Source organism: Polypterus senegalus, chromosome 15 (genome assembly GCF_016835505.1).
Source record: "Polypterus senegalus isolate Bchr_013 chromosome 15, ASM1683550v1, whole genome shotgun sequence".
Taxonomy (NCBI): Eukaryota; Metazoa; Chordata; class Cladistia; order Polypteriformes; family Polypteridae; genus Polypterus; species Polypterus senegalus.
In genome coordinates, this window is record NC_053168.1 from 35,711,541 (window position 1) to 35,737,589 (window position 26,049).

At 37.7% G+C, this 26,049-nt stretch overlaps 1 protein-coding gene across 1 annotated transcript in view; it reads right to left on the reverse strand.

The window, feature by feature from the left end:
• The window catches only part of gabbr2 (gamma-aminobutyric acid (GABA) B receptor, 2), an 899,531-nt gene that overhangs the window by 284,376 nt on the left and 589,106 nt on the right, over window positions 1-26,049 (reverse strand). The window contains exons 5-6 of the mRNA XM_039736684.1: window positions 23,075-23,140; window positions 791-979 (exon numbers count right to left, since the gene is read on the reverse strand). Coding sequence (XP_039592618.1) covers window positions 791-979; window positions 23,075-23,140 — 255 coding nt within the window. The remainder of the gene's footprint in view (window positions 1-790; window positions 980-23,074; window positions 23,141-26,049) is intronic.

Here is a 26,049-nt window from a genome sequence, read left to right on the forward strand (position 1 = left end):
CTATGATAATGTGGTTACTGGGTAGCCATTTTTTCATCAGTGACACTTTGTGTACTGATTTTTACTGTTGAGAAAACACAGTAATGGGCACCATGGTGTGGTTTAGTGTGTCTTTGTGTGGGGAATCGGCAGCATGTCACATTTTTAAGGAGGTGTAAACAGAATTGATTTTACTGGTGTGCTACAGATTATTTGCTTTATGCAGCTGAAGAAAAATAACATTGCAGCGTGAATGAGGCTTTAGTATTCCTTGTTTTCCACCCTTAAAATCCTTTAAGACCTCCTAAAACTGGCTTTTGTAAGTTTCTTGTTTTGCAATATTGACATTGCCTTCAAAACAGAACTGACACTACATTTCAGTGTCAGTTCTCTGTTCTGCTCATTACAAGCTACCACTTTTTCCCAAGCATAAACATTTTGTGTGTAGCAAAGATACCTTCATCTTACTGTATGTCACTACCACATTAACACTTAAAATATGGTATCCTAGTTTTGCGATAAAAATTAAATAAAACATACTTGATAAACTGTGATTCTTTAAAAAACACTATTCTTTTGTTTCAAATTTGACTAAAGTTTTTTCAGGTTTTGTCGATTTGTATTTTGACTTCCCCCTGGTAGTTTGACCTCATCCTATCCTCTGATACTCTCAGATATTCCTTCTTTCATCACCTGCTGTTATTATTTTCCTCCTTTGGCCTTGATCATTTTGCTTTTTCTCTACAAATCATTTCAATTTTCATCACCAGCTCTGTATCTAAACCATGTCATTTATAGAAATGCTACATACCCTTCCTGATATTCCTCTGATTTGTTTTGTACTTAGAGGCTCAAAGTCCACACTGATGTACCCCTCCATGGCTGCAAGCAGTTTCTTTGTGGTGCAGTTGGTGGAATTGGCCTGCTCCCACCAGTTTCCTTGGTACCAGCCTGGAATGATCCATTGGTATTTGCTGCCATACATGTTCAGATTGTAAGCCTGTAGCGAGACACAAAGAATACATGATTTTGACAACAGATTATCAAATTAGATTAATGTTTACAACAATATCATAACTTTGTGTGTATTCTGACAATAAATGTAATGCTATTCACAATTTCAATAAGCCTCAGGCAATTAACATAAAAGTTTTTTTTTGTCCTTAGGAATATGAGTGGATAAGCTGACTTTTGTTAGTTATAAATTGTAAATATTTAATCAAAGCTAGATATACTGTTCCTGCTTTGTGCCTGAAACTCTATTGACCCTTGATTAGAAACAGGATTACATAGATTTAAAAATGTTATAGTACTAAAATGAGGTTGTCTAGGCAATACAAAAATGAAAAACTGACTTGTATTTACCTTTATTAATTATCTGTTATAAAGTTCAATTGAAAATAAACTTACAGTTCCTGCCTTGATCCTAATGCTGTTTGGACAGGTTCCAATTTGAGCGACCCAGAACTGAATAAACCTTTTCAGTAATGAATGGATGACATGGACGGACAGGCTTATGTTATCTTAATTAAAAGATATACTGCATCAGCCTATAATCATGCAATAGAATGCAATCAAAGATGGGCAACCAATCTCCGAGGTGCAGAAATAAGCAGTTGAAGGCAATAGACGGTGTCTTGCATTAACTGGATTTCATTTGAGCATAAAATGGAAAAGATGAATTACACCAGATGCTCTGGGTGATTGTTATGCCGATTCAGCAAGTAATATCTCTATTCTGTGAAACATGACACAGTGATTGTACCAGTCCCAGCTGTTTCATGCTTTTATGTGGAGAATTCTAAACAAGACAAGACTTACAATAACAAAGGCTAAATTAAACTGGCAAATTAATTACAACTAATTGTTTCCTAATACAATATTAAATAAGCCAAACCTTACAATATATCTGCAAAATATATCAGGTTTAACTCAAGGATTGGTAGTTTGTAGAAAATTAAGAAAACAAAAATGAAGGAATCTTTTGCAGAAAATACTCAGTAAATAAAACAAGTCTCTTGAGCCTTCCATTATAAATGAACTCCAACATGGAATTCCGTTATTTTCACCAGGGGCCTCATGTATAAACAGTACCTATGCACAAAAATGTTGCGTATGCCCTTTTCCTTACACACTTTGAGATGTATAAAATCTAAACTTGGCAAAAAGCCACGCATATTTTCACAGTAGCCCCCTACCTTGTGTACACACATTTCTGCTCAGTTTTGCAAACTAGCAGCACCCAGAGTCAACACAATGATGCTGTTTCTGTGTCATTTACCTTTCTTTTTCATATTTCCATCAATGATGCAGAATTTATCAAATACACCAAAATTACACAAATTTACACAAAATCGTTTACAAATTTAAAGCAGTTGATTGTAATCATTCTGTAACAAAATAATGGTGCATAGAATGGCCAAACTATTCCAACTACCATAGCTTCTTTAGTGGTGTTAGAGGACATCGCAAATGTAAAAATTAGAAGAGAGTGTGTATTTATAGATGATGATGATGACTGGCTTCGAAGTCGATTTCAATTTCCAACAGTTATCCTCCTGGAGCTGTGTGCTTAACTTGGTCGGGCTGTACAAAGGCAAACTGTGAGGAATTGTGCGCTACCTGCCCCTCTGCAAGTTCTCTCCACTCTCAGGTTTTTAACCACAGGAGCTTTTCAACGTGAACTTGTTGACCAATTGGCTATTTCACAGACATAACCGAGATCATCCAGATATATAAGATTTCCTTACACTGTAGTTGAATTGTGAAACATCAAAGCACAATTTGCAGCAAAGTCCAGTTTTCCAGACGTAATCGGAGCGGTCAGCTGCACGCACATTGCTATTGCAATGGCACTGGACAAGTTGCATCAGCCATGGATGAATCACCAAAGTAATGAGCTGGTATTACATCATATATAGCTGGAGAACCTATAAAAATGGCAGCTCCCTACAGTCGCAGGTACTTTTTCCAACTAGTGCGGCAAAAGGCAAGCAGTTCTTTTAAAGATAGCGAGTCACATTAAATAGCCATGTAAAGAGAAGAGAATCGATCCATTGTGTCACTCGGCATCAATGCTACACTTCAGAGTATGAATTTGCTTACAGTATATAAATAGAATGCATTTCCTCTGCTTGATAGACCACAGAAAGTGTGTTGCATTGTGCAGGCATGTAGCATACAGCTTGCCCGTACCTGAAGAGATGTGGTATGATTAAACTACCAAATGGTCAGCCAAATCAGACAGCATTACAACTTTGTTTGAATGTAATTATCCATCCATCCATCCATTTTCCAACCCGTTGAATCCGATCACAGGGTCACGGGGGTCTGCTGGAGTCAATCCCAGCCAACACAGGGCGCAAGTCAAGAACCAATCCCGGGCAGGGCGCCAACCCACTGCATTGAATGTAATTAGCAGAATGTAAAAATAGGTAATCAGATGCAACATTTATTTTTTAACCAATTCATTTAAACTGTGGTCAATATCACAAAGTACAGCCCTTATATTCCTTAGTTCATTGGCCACATCTCTTACAGCATTTTGTGACTCCAGAACAGCGTTGGTCAGTACACAAGCAGATGGTCGCCCAGCAATTTCTGAGGCAGAGATGTATGTTCAGCCAATGTCTGAAGACGTGCTGGGCACAGCAGCAGCATCACTGCATGGAGTCATGTCATCGGCATGGGAGTCAGCATTTGTAATATTGTTTGAAATGGAATAAACAGACGGTGGGCTGCGACTCGCCTTCTCATGTTGACTCTGATATCTGACCGCTTCTTTTTTATTTCAGGAACTTGAACTTTCGAGTATCTCTGCCATGCCGTATCACTCCATAACTTACTTTTCTTGCTTATACCACTGCTTAAGCCAACAAATAGTACATTTTTCCTTGTGTCCAGTTCACATTCACTGACATTCTTTTTCAACGTGATTTTGCCATTGTCTTTTAACAAAACACTAAGCAGAAGTTGATATTTATATTGATTGGCATATTAAAATATGCAAAATTTTGGGAGAAGTTGGGATGGGGCTGTAGGCAAGTGCACATGCGTTACATTTCAAGTTCATTGGGATTTATACAAGGGAAGTGTGTGGAACTTGGCATACGTACAGTTTTATGCATCTAGATTTTTTTGTGCATATGCACATTTCTGGTTTTGTCCATAAGCCATGTTATAGTGTGAATTCTACACACGGTGTTATACATGAGGTGATGAAGCTACTCTGTGCTTTGTTTAATGAAACATGGTAGACTGAAGAAACAAAACAAAAAAGCGTCTTTTTTTCATTTACATGTAATGACTACAAAGCATTCCAATCACACCAATAAGCATAGAGATAAATCGTATAGTCCAGAAACATACATTTGCATTAAGTATTATGTAAAGTCCCAAAATAGGTAATAGTGAAAATACCGGTTAAAAGAAATAAGACGTCATATATGTAAACTATTATCAGAGAACAAAATAAAAAGTTAAATGTTATATTTGATCTCACTTTCTCACTGGTACAAATGAAGTCAGGATTTCTTAGTTTAACAGGCAGGCAGTTTCAAACACTTTTTCATTTTCTTTTACAGAATGACAAAGAAAGCAGAATAAAAAATAAAGCATATGCCAAGAAAAATGTAGAATTGTGTTTATTGGGGGATGCATCAAATTGTTACATACATAATCTACCTCACTCATTCACACTTTGAAAATTGTATTTGAATAATTACATATTGTACAAAATACGCATTGTAGCTAAGCGAGCTATAGCAGAGCAGAGAAAAAGGAACTATACAAAAATTAAGACTGATTCATTCATGTGAAATATTTAAATGAGCTTTCAAAAAATGCTGTAATGTTGGTGAAAGTTCAAATGTTTCAGTGTGCAAGACAGCGTTAAAAAATCCAAAGATATACCCCTTCACATTCTGCATATTTTTGTGTGGTAGATTTATTTTTAATGGGATAAATGTGTAATTTTTGCCCATCAATCTACACTCAATAATCTATAATGACAAAGATAAAGCATGTTTTCAGAAAAGTATTCGAGTATTCAGACCCTTTGCTGTGCCACACCAAATTGTGGTTAGGTGTATCCTGTTTACTTTAATTCACCTTGAGGTTTGTACACAACTTGATATGGGTCCATCTGTTTATTGAACATTGTTTAGAAAGACACGTACCTGTGTATATAAGATCCACAATTCACATTACATGTTAGCACAAAAACCAAGGCATGAAATCCAATGAACGCTTTGTAGACCTCTGTGACCAAAATGTGGTGAGACAAAGATCAGAGGTATAAAACCATATCTAAAGCTTTAAGTGTTCCCTGGAGCACAATGGCACTTCAATAACTGTGAAATGGAGGAAGTCCAGACCCATCAGGATTCATACTAGACCTGACTGTCTGACCAAAATAAGAAGTGCCTTGGTCAGATAGGTGACAAAGAACCCACAGATCTTCAGATATCCTGTGCTGAAGTGGGAGAACACGGCAGAAGAAATGAAGGAGAAGAACTCCATCAATCAGGTGGTTATGGTAGAGTGGCAAAATAAGAGACAAACAATGAAATCACATGGCAACAACTGGGTAGGTTTAGTTTCATGATTTAATATGTTAGACAAAAATAGAATAAGAAAAACTACATGTGCAAAGAAGGAACAGGTTATTTGGAGGTTTATATTCTCAAATTACCCTGCTGAGCTTTAAAGGTATTTTAGGGCTTGTTGCAGCTTTAAGATAATCGGTGTCTTACATTTAGCTCAACTGGCTATATACAGTATCCGGAAAGTGTTCACAGCGCATCACTTTTCCCACATTTTATGTTACAGCCTTATTCCAAAATGGATTAAATTCATTTTTATTCCTCAGAATTCTACACACAACACCCCATAATGACAATGTGAAAAAAGTTTACTTGAGGTTTTTGAAAATTTATTAAAAATAAAAAAAATAAAAAATCACATGTACATAAGTATTCACAGCCTTTGCTCAATACTTTGTCGATGCACCTTTGGCAGCAATTACACCCTCAAGTCTTTTTGAATATGATGCCACAAGCTTGGCACACCTATCGTTGGCCAGTTTCTCCCATTCCTCTTTGCAGCATCTCTCAAGCTCCATCAGGTATGTATAGCATTTTACTACTATTTTACTAGCATTTTTCCATATTCAAATCAACACAGTTTCCAACTGTTCTTTATACAGCCTCCAGTTAATCCAAAATACGGCTGCAAGAATTATTACAAGAACAAGAAAATATGAACACATAACTCCAGTTCTTAAATCCTTACACTGGCTCCCGGTTAAATTTAGGGCAGATTTCAAAATCCTCCTTTTAACATATAAAGCATTAAATGGCCAAGGTCCGGCTTACTTGTCTGAACTTATCATGACTTACAAACCTGAGCGCACATTAAGATCTCAAGATGCCGGTCTGCTTATGATTCCAAGGATTAATAAAATAGCAGTGGGAGGTCGAACTTTTAGTTACAGGGCCCCTAAACTGTGGAATGGTCTTCCTGCTTCTATAAGTGATGCCCCTTCGGTCCCAGCTTTTAAATCCCAGCTGAAGACTCACTACTTCAGTTTAGCACACCCTGCCTAGAGCTGCTGATTAACTGTACATACTGCATCTCTGTTGTTAGTCATTACCACTAAAACATAAGTAACATGATTGTTATAATTTGTTACTAACCCTCACCTATTCTGTTTCTGTTCTTGGTTCTTGGCCCACCTGCCAAGTGTTTGCCTGCCTGTAGTAAAGTCATCCCTGATGGAGGATCGCAGGAATCATGGGAAAAAGGGGTCCTTTCATCGGATTGGCTGGCCGAGCAACGTTTCAGCCGTGAAATGGCCAAATGGGGAGGCAGCTTGATGGATGAGGTCTCCAGGACTCTAAAAATATCCAAATCTTATTATGTGATATCATCTACTGTTAAATTATGCTCCGTACTTCTAAAAGTTTTATTATTATGCTGTATTAAGGATTTGTTCTGTTCTGTGTATTGTATTGTATTGACCCCCTTCTTTTGACACCCACTGCACGCCCAACCTACCTGGAAAGGGGTTTCTCTTTGAACTGTCTTTCCCAAGGTTTCTTCCATTTTTCCCTACAAGGTTTTTGGGAGTTTTTCCTTGTCTTCTCAGAGAGTCAAGGCTGGGGGGCTGTCAAGAGGCAGGGCCTGTTAAAGCTCATTGCGGCACTTCCTGTGTGATTTTGGGCTATACAAAAATAAACTGTATTGTATTGTGTATTGTATTATATTGGGTGGTGTTCACAAGTAGGGTGTAATGTGCAGCAAATTTATATTCAATATTAATATATTACATTGAACAACAAAACAGGAATTTGGGGAAAAAATGCCTTTATTGAAGTTAGTGTGTTTAATCACTTAATGATGCTGATATATTGCATTAATTCAATTAAACTAAAATGTTTTGCTGAGTTTCATTTATACACAGCATCTGATGACTTAGTCAGATAGCATTGATGGATTCCAATTGTCCTAATACTATTTTTCTATTGCTGCAACATCCAAGTGAAACCTTTCACCATGTTCATCACTAACTGCACCAAGATTAGTGGAAGAAAACCAAGTGTGAATATAGAAAACAAATCTTTAGTGACATGTTACATTTCATGGCATTGTTTGCTTGAAGCATGAAGGATGTAGTTTGTTGCTCTGCAGTAGCCAAGAAAATTCTCAACAACATCCTTGAATGACTTCCCGGTGATATCATCCGTCCCCACTAGCAGATCTTCAAACTGCTTCTCATTGATGTTGTGTCTGATTTGTGGACCAACAAATCTGGGCATCAGTTGTTCTTGGAAACATCTGCTTCAAATATTGAAATCCTTCACCTTTTTTGATCATCAATTGTGTTAATTTTTCATTGGTTTTATTTAAAGAGGAGGCAAAAACATCTTTGTTAGGCCAATAATTGGTTTATGTGTCACATTTTCTTGCCCTGGAACCAAACGATTATGGAGTGGTCAGCTGTTTTTAATGTAATGACAATCTTTAGCATGGCTGTCCCATTTGTTATAGTGAAGCAGCATTCCTAGTAGCAGAGTCACTACTTTGGATCATCACAGATGTTCTCATTATAACTGTTGTACTGTATATGTATACTTAAAAGTGGAAATTACTAAAATAAGTGATTGCCAAAAAATCAGGACAATTTAAAGGTGATTTTTCAGATCAGCTGGTCAAAATCCAGAAGACTGCATATTTTGAATATAAGTACCTGCATTTTATGAGTATTGGACTACTACTGTTACTTACGCTAATCTGTTAAAAAAAACAAGCATGCAATTCTATAAGGAAATGGCAGTCTCTAGGCAACATTCCTCAGTATTTTGTCTTTGAGGACCCTGTCATGATATTTCTTGAACGTAATAGTGGATGAGGTTTTTGATAGAACTAAATCGGTGTTTCCTCGTTCACCAGTGTTTCACATCTGTGCTTGCAAAAGTACTGTGTCTCCTCCAAAATCAGTTAAAAGTGCCCTGATTTTTTTACTTCTCAAAAAACAATCAAGAGCTGATAAGCTACTTGGATTGTTCAGAACCTTGTGACTAGCAACTTTAAAACATTGAACAACATTCCTGTGATTTTACACTGATTTTAAAAAATAAAAATTCTTTGAATCTCAGAAGACAGGCTAAAATTCCATAGTGTATGCCTCTTCTTAATGTTAAAAATGTCAGACCCCTTACTTTACCGTTTAAGCCTTAGGGTTATCTAATTTTATGTATCTCAGGGTTTTGCCTGATCATTGCTGAAATGTGTACTCCCAACTTATTTGACATTTTACGGTTTGCTTTTTAGCCTCAGTGTCCACCTTGTACTTCAGATAGTAATTTGTTGCTAGTTTTGCTACCAGAATGAAGCATTTTCTGGAGTAGTGTCAAAAACTTATAATAAAAACCGAGATGAAAAATGCATTCTAAGGGCAATATATCAAGGTGTTCAAAAACGCTGTCAGCACTGACTGAGAGTGATTCCTATAAATAGGTCTCAGGTGTCATTCTGATATTAAAGAGTTGTAAATGACCGTGTGCAGTGACATTTTACCAAGACCTCTCAAGGCTGATGAGTAAGCCCAATGAAGACTGAACCCTTACTGCATCCTTTTTTGGTACTTCAGAATTTTTAGAAACATTTTAATTAAATTAGCAATGAATAAATAACAATAATAGGTTACTATTTTATTAATAACAATAATTTAAAATAACATTTATAATTTGATGCAATAAATGTTGATAAATTTGATATTTTTTGGAAATAATAGTTTTATTAAAAAAATCAATGGTGCTTCCACTTTTCTAATTGGAACTGAAGGTATATGTGCAGGGCGGCACAGTGGTGCAGTGGGTAGTGCTGCTGCCTCGCAGTTAGGAGACCTGGGTTCGCATCCCAGGTCCTCCTTGCGTGGAGTTTGCATGTTCTCCCCATGCCTGCATGGGTTTCCTCCGGGTGCTCCGCTTTCCTCCCACAGTCCAATGACATGCAGGTTAGGTGCATTCGTGATCCTAAATTGTCCCTAGTGTGTGCGTACCCTGCGGTGGGCTGGCACCCTGCCTGGAATTTGTTTCCTGCCTTGCGCCCTGTGTTGGCTGGGATTGGCTCCAGCAAACCCCTGTGACTCTGTAGTTAGGATATAGCAGGTTGGATAATGAATGGATGGTATATGTGCAAAAATACTACATTCTGTTGATTGCAAATTAAGAGAGCCTGACTGACTGTTTATATGAAACAATAAATCAACACAATGCTGTTGCATACTTATAAACTGGGCTCACATATGACTTAGTTTGAAGCCAATGCTTTATACAATAAAACATATATACTGTTCCACCTTAATTTAAAGTGATAGTTTTGCTGAAGTCACCCCAGTTTGACTGTAGATATACTTTTAACCTTTAAGAGCCATGCACTGCCATGCTGAAAATGAATAGCCAATTATAAAGTAAACCTAATTACACATTATTCAGTTACACAGCTTGTTTATTAAATGCTGTATAATGTGAACATGAGGGAGCACTTGTGAGTTGATGTAAAATCCAGACAAGATACAGGTGACCAAGGTACCAAACCAGACAGGGGGGTTCATTAAGAAAAGAAGGAATAGATCATAAATGTGATCCTAGGCAGCTGGTGGATGCTTTTTGGAATAGCTATTGGGAGTCTCTCTTTTTAATCATTTCTCCGAAAACATTTTCACAAATACTTTATGCTACTCTCGAATCTCCTTGGTCACAAGCAGTGTCCTCTAACTTGAAGAAATTCATGATGGATCAACTCACTGCAATATCAAAGTCTTCTTGGGAAGAGCTTATTGTGATTCATTGCGATACAGCTGAGGTCAAAGATGAGCAAAAAAAGATCATCAAGGAGTTCAACGCTATGCAGATTTTAGTAAGTTGCTATGAAAATAAAATATATACACTACAACACTGAGTCACTAATTCCTCATCCAAATTTATTGAATTAGGGGATAGGAACAGAAGAAATAATTTGAGTAATTTCAGAATCAAGGAGAATTCACAGAAAGGTTTTCTAAGTCTTAAGGATTTTCCTCTGGTAATTCAGCAGTTCCAAAGAATACACACTCATAATGGGAATTCGACTCACCCACAGCCTTTGATAATGTGCCTTCTCAACTACACAGACCTCAAAATAGTTCAGTAAAAAGTCTCAAAACCACAAAGAAAAATGGTTAAGAACACTTGATCTAAACAAATCACATGCGTTTGATCACACACATGTCAATAGACTGCTGTAGTTAAGCAACTGCTTTCATTACCAGATCTAGTATTATCCCAAATCGTGCTGTGTGACTACTGTTAGCAGTAACCAAGATATGAGATCCTGCTCTGATTCACAGCATTTGGTTTCTATTACTGGGTAAGCCCTGACCAGATGGTACAACATTTTGGAAGCCCAGAGTTAAAAAAGTTTGGAACCTCCTATCTTAAACTAATTTGATTTGGAACACCACTTTAAACTCACTTTACACCAGGGGTCCCCAACTCTGGCTCTGGAGGGCCCCAGTGGCTGCAGGTTTTCATTCTAACCCTTCTCTTAATTAGTGACCTGTTTTTGCTGCTAATTAACTTTTTTTGAATTCATTTTAATTGACTTGCTTTGTTCCCCTGAATTTGTTCATCGTTCCTCTGAATTGCTTCATTTCTTTCCCTAAATGTCACCTAAACAGTAAGGAAATGTGAAGTGAGTGCGCCAACAGAAGACAAACTAAGTCAGGGCCTCAAACTCCAACTAATTTCACTCCAACCATTTGCTTAATTAGTTGCTGAGTCTTGTTGCTAATTAATCATGTTCTTTAATTCCATGGCTTGTTGCTGCTGTCATTGTGCAGAAATTTCCAAAATTGTCGGTTTTCTCTTTTCTAAGAGCACTGTGCAAATGTTTTGAGGCCTGAGCAGATCATCATTCCTGAGACCTTCGACTTACTTTATTTTCAAATATTGTATGATGGACACCAGTTGTTTTGGCTCATTTTGTATCTCATTATTGTTTGGCTGCTAATTAAGGAAAAAGAAACAATTAAGGGGTCTGAGTCTTCAAGAGCAAGTAAATGAAAATCAATTCAAAAGAAGTTAATTAGCAGCAAAAACAAGTCACTAATTAAGAAAAGGGTTAGAATGAAAACCTGCAGCCACTGGGGTCCTCCAGGACCGGCATTGGGGACTCCTGCTTTACACTTTGACACACCAGAACACACTTATAAGATAAAAAAAAAGACTGTGCTAAGAAATTCACAGACATCTGTCTGTATCTTTTTGGGACAACCAAATAGACCTGTTGGTAAAGGGAATAGTATTTATGGAACAAGGCTATTTTAGTTCCATTTTTAATTATTTTTGATTGGTATAGCATTTTATATGGGTGGCACAGTGGCAGCACTGCTGCCTCACAGTAAGGAGACCTGGGTTCATTTCCCGGGTCCTCCCTGCGTGGAGTTTGCATATTCTCCCTGTGTCTACGTGGGTTTCCTCCGAGTGCTCCAGTTTTCTCCCACAGTCCAAAGACAGGCAGGTTAGGTGCATTGGCGATCCTTATTTGTCCCTAGTGTGTGATAGGTGTGTGTGTGTGTGCCCTGCGGTGGGTTGGCACCCTGCCTGAGGTTTGTTCCTGCCTTGCGCCCTGTGTTGGCTGGGATTGGCTCCAGCAGATCCCTGTGACCCTGTGTTACGATATAGCAGATTGGAAAAATGACTGACTGAATGACTGACCATTTTATATACCATTTGTTTCTATACTATTCCTGTAGTATTCGTTTCTACATTTTTTCTATACTATTTTAAGTTTAGTTTTATGAGATTCTGACACTTTCTGTTCTAGGGTTTAAGTAAAGTTGACTTACCTCAATTAATGTCTTTTTTTTTTTTGAGAAAATCACTTCGGTTTAAGTTTTTGTTTTACCCTCAGCAAGATGAAGACTAAGACGTGTGCACTGTGCCTCAATAGAGCTAAAATTGTAGAAACATGCAGATATGCCAATAAAAGCATTTTTTTTTTCTCCACCCATCTATAGAGTTATCTTCTACACATTTTGTAAAATGTGTCACAATGCTGTTGTCCATCTGTTCACAGATCAGGCTGTTTATTCTTAAACTTTGGTTTGAATACTTCAAATAACATTTTGAAGGCAAGTAATTCACAAAACCTTTGAAGAAATTCCATATTCATTAAACAGCTGTGTCTGTGCACAAATCTCTTTGCGTTTAATCAAATGGGGAGAACAGACTGCAGTTTTTCCAGACATGAAGTCAAAGAAAACAGATAAAGACAGCCTGTCCTTATGCCTTCTTTAGTAAGTTTCTGTTCTTCAGTGCGTCACAGTTTCAATCTCTTTATAGACATTGCCACGCATGAGTGGTTGAGGGACACTTTAAAGACTCATCCCAGTTATGGAATACCCTACCAGGGTGATTGGGTGGTGCAGGCTTGTTTCTTTTTTCTTCTTCACCCCAGGAAAGATGCCCCCTGAGGGCAACTGATGACCACACCTCTCCCAGCGAGACCGATATCAAAACAGGGGACATATCAATGTCAGTGTCTCAGTTGGATCCAAACCTCAGAGAAGGACAGAGCTCCCCAGACCTTTGAAGGAATCCTTAACAGCAATAGCCAAAGAGACAATTTACATTTATTTTAGTGCCATCAAGCTCCTGTTTACCTTGTTTGCAAGTAGGATAAAGGGGGTGATCCTGTTGGCAGCCCAACACTTTGTCAGAGCACTGAGTGTTTGTGCCATATGTCCAGAACATCTTTGTGAAAGCAGTTTAAGTGTATTTTTAAATTTGTCAAGTCTTTCCATTTAATTGAGCTTCACAAACCCAACTGCCCAAATTGAAGATACTTTCCTGTTTATCCCATTTGTGCTGTGCGTCCATTTAAAAAAAAAAAAACATGCTCTTTGTAGCTTAGTGACAACTTTTACATTTATTAGACTATGTAGCCATGTAGCTTGTAGCCACATAGTGAAATCTGTAAGCATTACATAACACACTTGAAAATGTATTTTCTGAAATGGCATGTACAGGTGCCGGTCATAAAATTAGAATATCATGACAAAGTTGATTTATTTCAGTAATTACATTCAAAAAGTGAAACTTGTATATTAGATTCATTCATTGCACACAGACTGATGTATTTCAAATGTTTATTTCTTTTAATTTTGATGATTATAACTGACAACTAATGAAAGTCCCAAATTCAGTATTTCAGAAAATTAGAATATCAATTAAGACCAATGCAAAAAAAGGATTTTTAGAAATGCTGGCCAACTAAAAGGTATGAACATGAAAAATATGAGCATGTACAGCACTCAATATTTAGTTGGGGCTCCTTTGGCCTGGATTACTGCAGCAATGCGGCGTGGCATGGAGTCGATCAGTATATGGCACTGCTCAGGTGTTATGAGAGCCCATGTTGCTCTGATAGTGGCCTTCAGTTCTTCTGAATTGTTCGGTCTGGCGTATTGCATCTTCCTCTTCACAATACCCCATAGATTTTCTATGGGTTAAGGTCAGGCGAGTTTGCTGGCCAATCAAGAACAGGGATACCATGGTCCTTAAACCAGGTACTGGTAGTTTTGACACTGTGTGCAGGTGCCAGGTCCTGTTGGAAAATGAAATCTGCATCTCCATAAACTTCGTCAGCAGCAGGAAGCATGAAGTGCTCTAAAACTTCCTGGTAGACGGCTGTGTTGACCTTGGACCTCAAGAAAACACAATGGACCAACACCAGCAGATGACATGGCACCCCAAACCGTCACTGACTGTGGAAACTTTACACTGGACCTCAGGCAACATGGATTCTGTGCCTCTCCTCTATTCCTCCAGACTCTGGGACCTTGATTTCCAAAGGAAATGCAAAATTTACTTTCATCAGAGAACATAACTTTGGACCACTCAGCAGCAGTTTTGTCTTTAGCCCAGGCGAGACGCTTCTGACGCTGTCTCTTGTTCAACAGTGGCTTGACACAAGGAATGCGACAGCTGAAACCCATGTCTTGCATACGTCTGTGCGTGGTGGTTCTTGAAGCACTGACTCCAGCTGCAGTCCACTCTTTGTGAATCTCCCCCACAGTTTTGAATGGGTTTTGTTTCACAATCCTCTCCAGGGTGCGGTTATCCCTAATGCCTGTACACTTTTTTCTACCCCATCTTGTCCTTCTCTTCACCTCTCTATTAATGTGCTTGGACACAGAGCTCTGTGAACTGTCAGCCTCTTTAGCAATGACCTTTTGTGTCTTGCCCTCCTTGTGCAAGGTGTCAATGGTCGTCTTTTGGACAACTGTCAAGTCAGCAGTCTGCCCCATGATTGTGTTGCCATTTAAAGGCTTTTGCTGGTGTTTTGAGTTAATTAGCTGATTAGAGTGTGGCACCAGGTGTCTTCAATATTGAACCTTTTCACAATATTCTAATTTTCCGAGATACTGAATTTTGGACTTTCATTAGTTGTCAGTTATAATCATCAAAATTAAAAGAAATAAACATTTGAAATACATCAGTCTGTGTGTAATGAATGAATCTAATATACTAGTTTCACTTTTTGAATGGAATTACTGAAATAAATCAACTTTGTCATGATATTCTAATTTTATGACCGGCACCTGTATATGTAAAATATTCAGGTGCAAACATCTTATTTATGAAGTTGAGCAGATATACTAAATAGTTCTCATAACAATTGCCAGACAAAAACTTATCTTTTCCATCCATCTACTTGTGACTGAATTAGTATCATGCAACAGAGCCTAACCTGACCACAACAGGCACAAGGCAGAAATCAATCCCAGACACAACAAAGTTAGTTTTCAAAAAGACAAAAACTTAAGGGATAAAAAGAAAACACAGCACCACCAACCCAAAGCACTTAGTCACCTTCAAAATACTTGTGACATCGAGAACAAGGATGTAATGAGACGTGAAGCCCAAAGAAAGACGTCAGAATAAACTAGAAAATGAAACCTGCAAATAGGAATTAACAAAAGCAATAGACTGAAAAAGCAAACCAAAATATGAGCTAGGAAAGGAGGATCTAGCAAACAAAACTCAAAACTTTGAGGCAAGAATCTTGGTTAAAAGATACAAACAAAAGTTCCTGTCTGTCTTTAAATCTTTTCTCTATGTAGAGAAAAAAAAGAATGATGAATAAGTTCTTTTAGAAAACAACATATACTTGGGCCTTGCATTTGCCGTGCTGCCCTCTTAAATACTGGTGGCATACTGACACCTGTATGATGTGCTGGGTTTGATTGATCTCAAGCATACGGCTGCAAAGAGGCCTAGAAGTGAAAAATTGGCCTTAGCCTAAACTCAGTGAGCAAGCTTGTGGCCTACACAGACCATGAATGAGTAGAGGCTAAAAAAAATCAGAAACGTAAAAGAGAGTACCATGAAGGAGCAGTGGGGAGCCATAAAACCCCTGGCTTATTACAACAAAATTCAATACAAAAATTTAATGTTTATTTATGTTTTAAAAATTTAGAAAGCAGAAATAAAAATCAAAAACAGAAACAAAAAACCTTAATGTAATTCAAAAATTAATAACCAAATAGAAAAGAAAATAGTCTAGAAACCAGAAAAATAAAAAAACACAAGTTCTGACATTAATTCCAAATTTAAAATCAATGTAATTGCTAAGACCTGCTGTGAACACCTCATACCCTTAACTTGCACTTGAACTGTGCAAGAGTCACATACAAAGATTTAAAATAATATGTACAAAACAGAAAATAATTCTGTATCCAATAATCCAATGTATTTAAACAATAACAAAAAATTTAAATAAAGCATTAAAACACCAGCACTTTTCTGGAGCTTGGTCTTATATTTTTGACAGAGCAGAGGTTTTGAATACTTATTGAAATGTTGCACTCTCAACTTTAGGACTGAGGGATGATTGACCCATTGGACCCCCACAAATGTAGCTTGTGGCTTAAAACAAGATGCTGATCAGGTCTACAATTATTAGCACACAACACTAAAGTAAGCATAACACCATTTGTGGACTGATTTTCTATTAACCTTTTTTAATTAAAGTCAAAACTCTTAAAAGGCAGGCAGGGATTATAAACAGTTCAGTGAGCAGTTAACCCTAAAGAATAGTTCAAATGGCAATTATCCATGTCAATCCAAACAGTTGATTTATTTTCTACCTGTATATACAGTAGCAATGTTTACCGAAGATCAGTTTAGAATGCATATAGTACACCAAATATGAAGTCTCAGACAATATTTAAAGTTTAATTAAAACAAAAAACAAGCAAATGTTAAGTATATCTACAGCCTGGGCTTGGTGGTTGTACAAATGGAAACAACAAACTATATCAAGACGATATCAAATGTCAAGGTGCTTACAGTGTTTTGTACATTGTAAGATTCTGGCAGATTTGTGCCAGCTAGCTACCCTGACTGTTCTATTCTAATATAACTGTTCAGATCTTTTCCATTTGCAGTAACATGGTACTGTAAATCTGTAAATGACAGGGAACAAGTGACTTTAATTATACAGTTATGATCATTTTAGAGATGGTTTATTCTCATTATAAGTAAATATTGTATGTCCCTTTTACTATTTTATTTTAGTTATAGCTTTATATTTTGTGACATTTCACATTTTCTTTAACTGCTATTCTGCACTATGTTTTTTTGGCCCAAGCCATTAGATTGACAGCAATAACCTTGGATGGTTGGATGCTGACATGTGTAAAGTCATCTCGTTGTTAGTTAAGATGGCGGTTTGCATCTCTAAGCACCCACGCATTGTTAAACTTACTAAATCTCAGTGAATCACAACACCTGTAATACACATTTTCTGCCTGTTCTTTTTGAGCTTTTGAGTATTGGGATTAGTAATTTGGTGTTTCTCTTCTCTTTACCATATTCTGGCCAATCTTCATCACTGTCTCACTTATAAGGTGTCCTTGACAGATGCCATTTCACCCATCTATTCCTAAACAATACCCTGTAAATACTATAGAAAATGTTATCTCCTATAGTAGCTTATTACTAGTTACTCAGACTTCTTAAATTGTCTAGTGGTGACACACTACTGAATGTGTCCTGAACTGTGTCAGAACACAAGCGACCTAGGTGCACATCCCTGAAGACTGCACGTTTCTACAGGTTCATGTGAATTTTGTTAATATTACCTGATTAAACTAAATAGGAAGGGAGTGACACCAAATGTACATGGATTGTTGGCACCAAACTACACACTGGGCATCTTGTAGTTTGGGACCCAAAAGGAATAGAAGAAAAGATGTAAGATAGGGAGACACTGGCAAATATATTGGGTTGTACAAATAGTGCAGTTTTATTTATGCCAGCAAAACAGTCCCATCACCAATGACACGTAAAACCAATAAACAACAAAATTTATTTACATACAATATTTACAGTGAGTATCATGAGGCCCAAAATGAAGAGAAATGGGAAAAAAATAAATGAATAATTGTATAAACACAAACAAAAAGGTAATTGTCCTCAATGACAACACACAGTTCCAGAAAAGTAATTCACAAAAAAATTCAAAAATATGTGTAAATAAAAAAGTGAGCATTTCTCTAAAAACTCAATGTAAACAAATAAACTATACTAGGAGATATTTATATGCACAATAAAACATATATGCAAAAGTAATGCACAAGCTGCAATGTCTGCTGTATTTGGATATCTGCTACAACAAACACTCATCGCACTCACCAGATGGTCAAAAGATGACCCCTGCAGGCAGGAAATGTCTTTTATATGTAGTGCCATCTTTGCCACCTAGTCGTCCCCTTATGTCACCTATTACCCCCCAGTCATGGCTGACACTAACAGGTCAGAGCTACTTTACACATCACACACTTTCAAGGCCTCTATTGAAGTCCATGAGGCCTCTCATGCGCACGTGAGCCCTTACGGTGTAATTCTCAATCACTCCAATTCCTCCAGAACAAAGGCAGATTTTTTTTTTTTTACTTTTTTATTTACCCTGGGATTCCCTGTACAAGTGGAACCTCGGTTTACGAGTAACTTGGTTTACGAGTGTTTTGCAAGACGAGCAAAATTTTTTTAATAAATTTTGACTTGATAAACGAGAGATGTCTTGCAATACGAGTAGTATGGATACACTTTGTCTGCTGAGCGTCATGTGATCACAACTGAGCTGATGGTGGTTCTCTCTCTCTCTCTCTCCTTATCTCACTCGCTCGCCCAGTGCGTCTTTTTCTCTCTCTCCATATCTTGCTCGCTCGCCCAGTGTGTCTTTTTCTCTCTCTCTCCTTATCTTGCTCGCCCAGCGCTTCTCTCTCTCTTCTTATCTCGCTCGCCCAGCGCCTCTCTCTGTTTACTACAGCATTGTGGCTGTGTGTGTGCGCTGTGAAGTGCGAGTCCTCATCTTGCTCCCCAAAACACGAAGCTGAGTCTCAGTACTTTAACACCAGCTGAATAAACACCAGTTTATTCAGTTTGAAACAGCAACAGTGCTGTTATTTATTGCAGCGGGATCATTATAATGTTCCTTGATCTTTTTGGATACGCTTATACGGCGAACTGCTACAGCGCTGGGAGACTGCGATTGCTTTGGGACACTCTTCAGCGTGTCGTCCCGTTGGGTGGAATTCCACATGAGTTTAGAAACTCACACCAGCCATGATTCTTTTTAAAGGTAAATTGCAGGTTAATTTGTATTATGTATTTTACTTTATATTTTGTATTAATCCTTTTTATATGAATAGTTTTGGGTTGTGGAACGAATCATCTGAATTTCCATTATTTCTTATGGGGAAATTCGCTTTGATATACGAGTGTTTTGGATTGCGAGCACGTTTCCGGAACGAATTATGCTCGCAAATTGAGGTTCCACTGTACTTCTAATAACTAACTACAAACTACACACCTTTTCTTGCTCCATACCAGCAAGAGATGTAAAACTACATAGACCTCCATAGAAGTGAAGATGTCCCGACACCAGCTTTTCGTTGCATAACCATGCCTAAGTAGCATCAAAATGCTAGTGGATGCACCCCTTCGCACTGACATATTTTAGAAGGCAAGTGCATTTACTTTACTTATCATTCGTATAATTCTAACAAGTACAGTCAGGTTATGTTTTTTCTCTTCTGGTAATGCCCGGTTAGGGTTTAATACCACACACTGATGGAATTGAACATAATGCTACAAAGTGATTGGTGGCCAGAACCCTGCAGCTGAATCAGTGGGTTCAGAAAATGTGTGGATGGATGGATGCATGGATGTGTCCCAATTGTTTTGTGTCATAATTAAATATCCTTTGCTGTAATGAGAGTTGAACATATGTTGGAATAAAGATAAATAAACATGTAATGATTAGCATTGTGCTTTTCAATTTAAGCTCCATTACACAAATGTAAGACTATTGTCCTAAAATGTACTATAATACCTCAGTTTTCATGTGCCTTAACTGTCCAAAATTCCTTAAAGCTGTGTTTGGTCTCCCTGTAGCACAGACTGTAACGTAGTATTCAGCAGGGCATTGTTGTTAACCGAATGGAAAATAGGCATTCACATATTTTTTTTAAAGTAATTCAGACACCAAAAAGTTTTTCTTTTTAAAACATCTATATCTGGAGGCCTTAGGAGCAATATCTGATTGAGGCTACCAAACCAATAGTGTACTTCGATGAGCTCACATCTACCTTAATTTCAGCACACAGTAAACCTGGCGTAGTGGTGCAAAGGTCATCACTGCTCTCAACGGAGCTTAAAGCTTCACCTCATGTTTCAGTGGGTTCAACTCTGAATTCTCCAATTTTTTTTCTACATCATAAGACATTCATGATAGATTAATTGGCCCTATGAGCTTGATCCTGTGAGGGTGAGTGTGCCTTCAGGTCGATGGGCATCACATCCATCACTTGAATCCTGCTACACTTGCACCAGCTCCATCTCTCTGACCCTCTGTTAGATTAAGCTTGTTTCACAGCAGATGGATAAATAAAATCAAAGTTGTGACTATGATGTGACTATACTGAATATCTAGAAAAAGTGTGTACTGATAGTTAAATCATATCAATGTTTAAACAGCCACATTTAGAAAAATGTGTTTTATATGGTGATGAGAAAATTTGCCATGCACAGTAGCGCAAAATTTGCTAGAATTTTTCAGTGTTTATCATAATAATCCAAAATAATGCAACATGGAAAAAATCTTAATCCAGCAAAAAATAGCTGAGCTATCTGACAGCTTGAAGTTGTAAGCTACACCACTTTTTAAATCATATCTTCAGAATTTTGTAAGAAAGCATGCCTGGCAAAACTTAAAATAAAAAATGCTGATTACACTATTGCAATAGTACTGGTAAAACAAAGTGAAAGGACACTTTGACTTCTGCATTTTATTAAAGGCTTTTATTTTATTTCATTTAGACATTAGGGACTTTCAAAACTCAACTTGATAGTTTTTTTGGAAGAAATAAGTGGATAGGACTGGCGAGCTTTGTTGGGCTGAATGGCCTGTTCTCATCTAGTGTGTTCTAATGTTCTAAACAGAACTCATGTCATCTTCTCCATGACCAACAATGTCTGTTCAAAATTCAAGACACTCATAGTCCAACGTACATAAGCTACGATTTATTCATCTTTTATTTTGTAGTCCACCTGTTCGATTGCAGGGTCCCAGGGAGGTTAAGGTATTTATAGCAGAATCTGGTGTAAAGTAGGAAGTAAACCTGGGTGGTAGACCGTCCGTTATAGGTAACACTTACACACACATCAAGCTTCACTTAAACAGCCAATTTTGAATCATCAATCAACCGAAAATGTTTGCCTTAGAATCATAAGAAATTTGACCATGCATTCAATCAAGCTCATTTGTGTAGCCAATAGTGAAGCTCTCTCAATATCTCATCCAGATTTTCTTTAAGGTTGTCAAGGTTTCTGCTTCAACTTGGTAGTTTGTTGCAGATTCCCACAACTCGCTGAATAAAGAAGAACTTCCTGGCTTCATTCCTAAATGCAATTCCCCGTCATTTCTATTGGTGCCCTTGAGTATGTGATTCACCCTTATGTTAAAATAATTCTGCTGGTCCTGCTTTGTCAATGTCAATTTTTGAAGACCTGGATTAGGTCCCCATTCAGTCTCCTCTGCTCAAAACTGAACAGTTTATTTCTTTCAGAGTCTGTTACAGTAGGACATGTCCTTAAGTCCTGGGATGCACTTGGTTTCTCTCCACTGCACGGCTTCAAATTCTGCTATGTCTGTCTTGTAGTGTGGTGACCAGAACTGCACATAATACACCCACATGTGGGCTAGTGCATCATAAAGTCAATGCATAATGTCCTTCAATCTATATTCAACAGTTTTTATAATATAACCTAATATGTCGTCTTTTTAATAGCTTCTGCACATTGCGTAGATGCTTAGATTGCAAAATCCTTTTCGGAGGTTGCTTCTTTAGGACACTGTATCTCCCAGTCTTGTATTTATAATTGACGATCCTTTTGCCCATGTGTAGCACTTTGCCCTTTTCTCCTTTAAGCTACATTTTCAAGTTTTTGCCCAGTTCTGAATCTTGTCCAGGTCTTTTTGAATTTTTTTTTTTGCTTCGCCCTACTTTAGCATCATCTGCGAATTTCACAAATGTACTAACTAGACCAGAGTCCTCATCATCATTGTAAACTAGAAACAGTAATGGTCAAAGGAGGGATTCCACTGATGGCCTCACCCCAAGTGGAGCACTCTCCACTGCCTTTCTCATGGGTTACGAAAACAAAGGTACTCAGAAAAGAATCTAAGGCTGGCTTAGCTACCAGCTACGTAAAAATCAGATTCAACAGGTTCTGTTAATGGATGAAAATGAGAATGTTTTTGCTGCTAAAATAATATGAGTGATATTATGAATAGTGATGAGCGAGCACCAAAGTGTTCAGGTGTTCAGTCCAAACACATTGCGATGTTCGTGTGCTCTACCGAGCACCCGAGTATAATGTAAGTCAATGGGAGACTACCAGGCACCCCCCGGCTCTGAAGAGGGGAGGATGCCTGGTCCATTGGAAAAGGTCAAAAAGTGACAGAAACACCATCCAAATGGACCGGGAACAGCATCGGGACGATGTCTGGATGCATCTTGGACTCCCAAGTTGCTGTCTGGAACCAGTTTGTCTGAGTTGTACGCCACTTTTACAGACTGACAAAAACACGCCCAAAACCCCCCAAAAAATTCAATTTTACAGGAAAAATGATGCTCTAAAACATTATATGGGAGTGCCTGCCGGTGAGCTGATGCTCTAAAACATTAGATGCGAGTGCACCCTATAAAAAAATTACTTACCTGCCCCTTGATTGGCTGTCTCCAACCCGCAAAACGTGCGGGGCGGAGACTCGAGCATGGCGCACGAGCACATGTGGTGCTCGTTCGAGTAGCGCCAAGCTCCAAGCATAGCGATGCTTGAGCCGAACACATGTTCAGCCGAGCATGCTCGCTCATCACTAATTATGAATAATCCATCCAATGACTAACATCGGAAAATTCTTCTTTACACCTTAGTTGCATTTGTTAATTAATTTATTTATATATATTTGTACTTACACAACAGAAGACCTTGGCTGCCAAGTTTTCATCAAACTGACCGATAATTATCCGTACATCATTATCCTGTGGAAGACAAAAACAAAAATATTACTGTACATAAATTATTTTCAGTTAGGGTTATACAATCAAATATTTGTCATTTGATGATGATTGATTTTCTCCATGAATTCTGCAGACTGTCCATAGTTCAAAAATTAATTAATAGACAGATATTGTTTAGTTCAATTTATGTCAGTCATTTTCAAACTACTTTGTTTTCCTTTCTTTTTGAACAAGTCTGTCTTTATGTGTGCTCAGTATGTAATTAGTAACTTGTAAAGTTTGTCATTGCATTTATCTGTGACTTGTTTACAGTGTGCTGAGCCTGAAATCAGCAAAGATCAGCTATACAAAAATAAACTGAACTGAATTGAATGTTCAGTTCTTGTTTGTTTGCATTACCAATCACTTCTCTCCTTAAGTACAATGCTTCTTTATGATGTATATTGTATTTTGGGGTGCAGTAACACATAACGTAAAATAACATTCTCAAACTTGTTTAATCTGGTACAGGGTGGCAGGGAGTCCATGCCTATCAAGACAGCATTAGGAACAAGAAGACAGAAACATTCACTGGGCCAACTGAAACACACATGCCAACTAACATGACATGAATATGTTTGGGGGAAATCAGACAATTTAGAGAAAAAAAACATGTAGAAAAGCTTTTAGGCAGGAGTGCTAGCCACCTTGACACCCTATGTAAATATTACAAATACTAAAATAACTGTGAATTCAAATATCTAATTATTTAGCTCTTAATAAGCGCTTGATTTATTAACATGCTGTTACAAAGACAGATGTTGCTTTGCAAAATCATAAGGAAAATCCACAGACAGAAGGTCTAGACCATGCCACAAGCAAAACAGCTATGAAAATGTGGGCTTGCAGTGTTTTGTTTCTCTCTGTTGTCTGCTGGTATTAAACCTGGTCAAAATGTTTTATGACAAAAGATTTGGGAAGAGCTGCTAAGTGTTTTATGAAACAGTGTTTTATGAAAATCAACTCAGTGTAAAGAGGCTCAGAAATGTGCTTCTAAATTTGTTAATCCTCTTTTAGACTCATTAACTGACACAAACCCAAGAATTTGTTTGTAACCGAAAAATTGGCTAAAAGGTATGACTTTACAGCACTCAGTCACAAGTTTTTTTGCTTTTTAACTCTTTTGTTCAAAAAGTCCCATAATAAACAATGTATAAAGTAAAATGTTACATATATTTGAATTATACAGTATCCTTTTATCTATGATTAGAAAGGCAAAAGAAATCGCTTTACTGGAAGCCTTGGGCCTTGCCTTGAAAGCAAAGTTTTATACAGAGCAAGTTTCTAGTGTTATGTTTCGTTAATTCTTCTGCTAATTTAAACAGCCTCTTGTTTTCACATTTTTACAGTTTGTCATGCCTGTTTTTATTCCATAGCCTTCAGTCTACAGACTCAATACTGGACAGGATTAGAAATGAGTACATTAGAGGGTCAGCTCAAGTTGGACGGTTGGGAGACAAATTCAGAGAGGTGAGATTGTGTTGGTTTGGACATGTGCAGAGGAGACATGTTGAGTATATTGGGAAGAGGATGCTAAGAATAGAGCTGCCAGGCAAGAGGAAAAGAGGAAGGCCTAAGAGAAGGTTTATGGATGTGGTGAGAGAGGACATGAAGGTGTTGGGTGTAACAGGACAATATGAAGAGGACAGAAAGACATGGAAGAAGATGATCCGCTGTGGCAACCTCTAACGGGAGCAGCCAAAAGAAGAAGAAGGCTTCAGTCTACAGACTCGTCAATTTGGGTTTTTCTACAGATGTACATGACAGAGGTACGTTTGATAAATTGATGGTGTTAATACTTTAGTAGATCTTGGGCACATCCGTAGGAGAAAAAAACCACAGCACCAATGAAGAGATAAGAGTCTGTAAATTAGCTGATGGAGCTCTGCTTCAAACAACTAGCTACATCCCATATCATAGGTAACTGGGTGAATTAAGAGTTGGTGAACTAGGAGAGTCTCAAAGCTCAATTCACATTCTGCCAATTTCCATCCTTAGAGCACAAAGTTTACTTAAAATAAAGTATCTATCTATCTATCTATCTATCTATCTATCTATCTATCTATCTATCTATCTATCTATCTATCTATCTATCTATCTATCTATCACACCAGTAAGTTTAATGCTTCCATGTGGCTTCACTTCTTCACTTGTATCAAGGAGCCCAATATGCACCACAGAGGCACGGCCCACATCGTTACACTGCCACCTGCAGCCTGCATTGCTGACACCAGGCATGCTGAGATTATGCCATTTTTCCTCCCTTCTGGTTCTTGAGTCAGCTTGAATCAGAAAAAATCAGGGTCATTCACACCCGACAACATATTTTTTCTAGTCCCCAAGGACTCAGTATTTGTGTTTCTTAGGTCTGTAACCACATTTACTTATTTTTCACTTAACTAAGTAAGTTCTAAGATGTTCTACTGCACCCTATTTCTTAGCTTTGGATTCTGATATGCCTTCTTTAACACTTCTCAGCTGTTAGAGAACTGTAGCCTTTCTGTCTTTACAGGCTAGTCTAAGCTTATATTATCTTTAATTTGTGGGTTATGGACCTCAGGACAGCATACCTTTTTCTGTGATTGTTCTGATATTAGATATTAAAGCTGCAAAGGAAAAACAGCTGTCTAATATGTATAAGATTAATAACTCCAAAGTGAATCATTGGGCACACAGGAACATGAGGGTAACTATTAAGAAGGATATTAGGGAGGCTAAAAGGCAGTTAGAGAAGAATACAGCAGATAAGGCGAAAGATGACCCAAAGAGATTCTTTCGGCATTTTAGTAGTAAAAGAACAGTCAAAGAGGAGTTGAAGTGAATCAGGAGTAGAAAAGAGGAATTAAAAAAACAGCAGATGCTCTAAACTTAATTTTTTCTGAAGTCTTCAC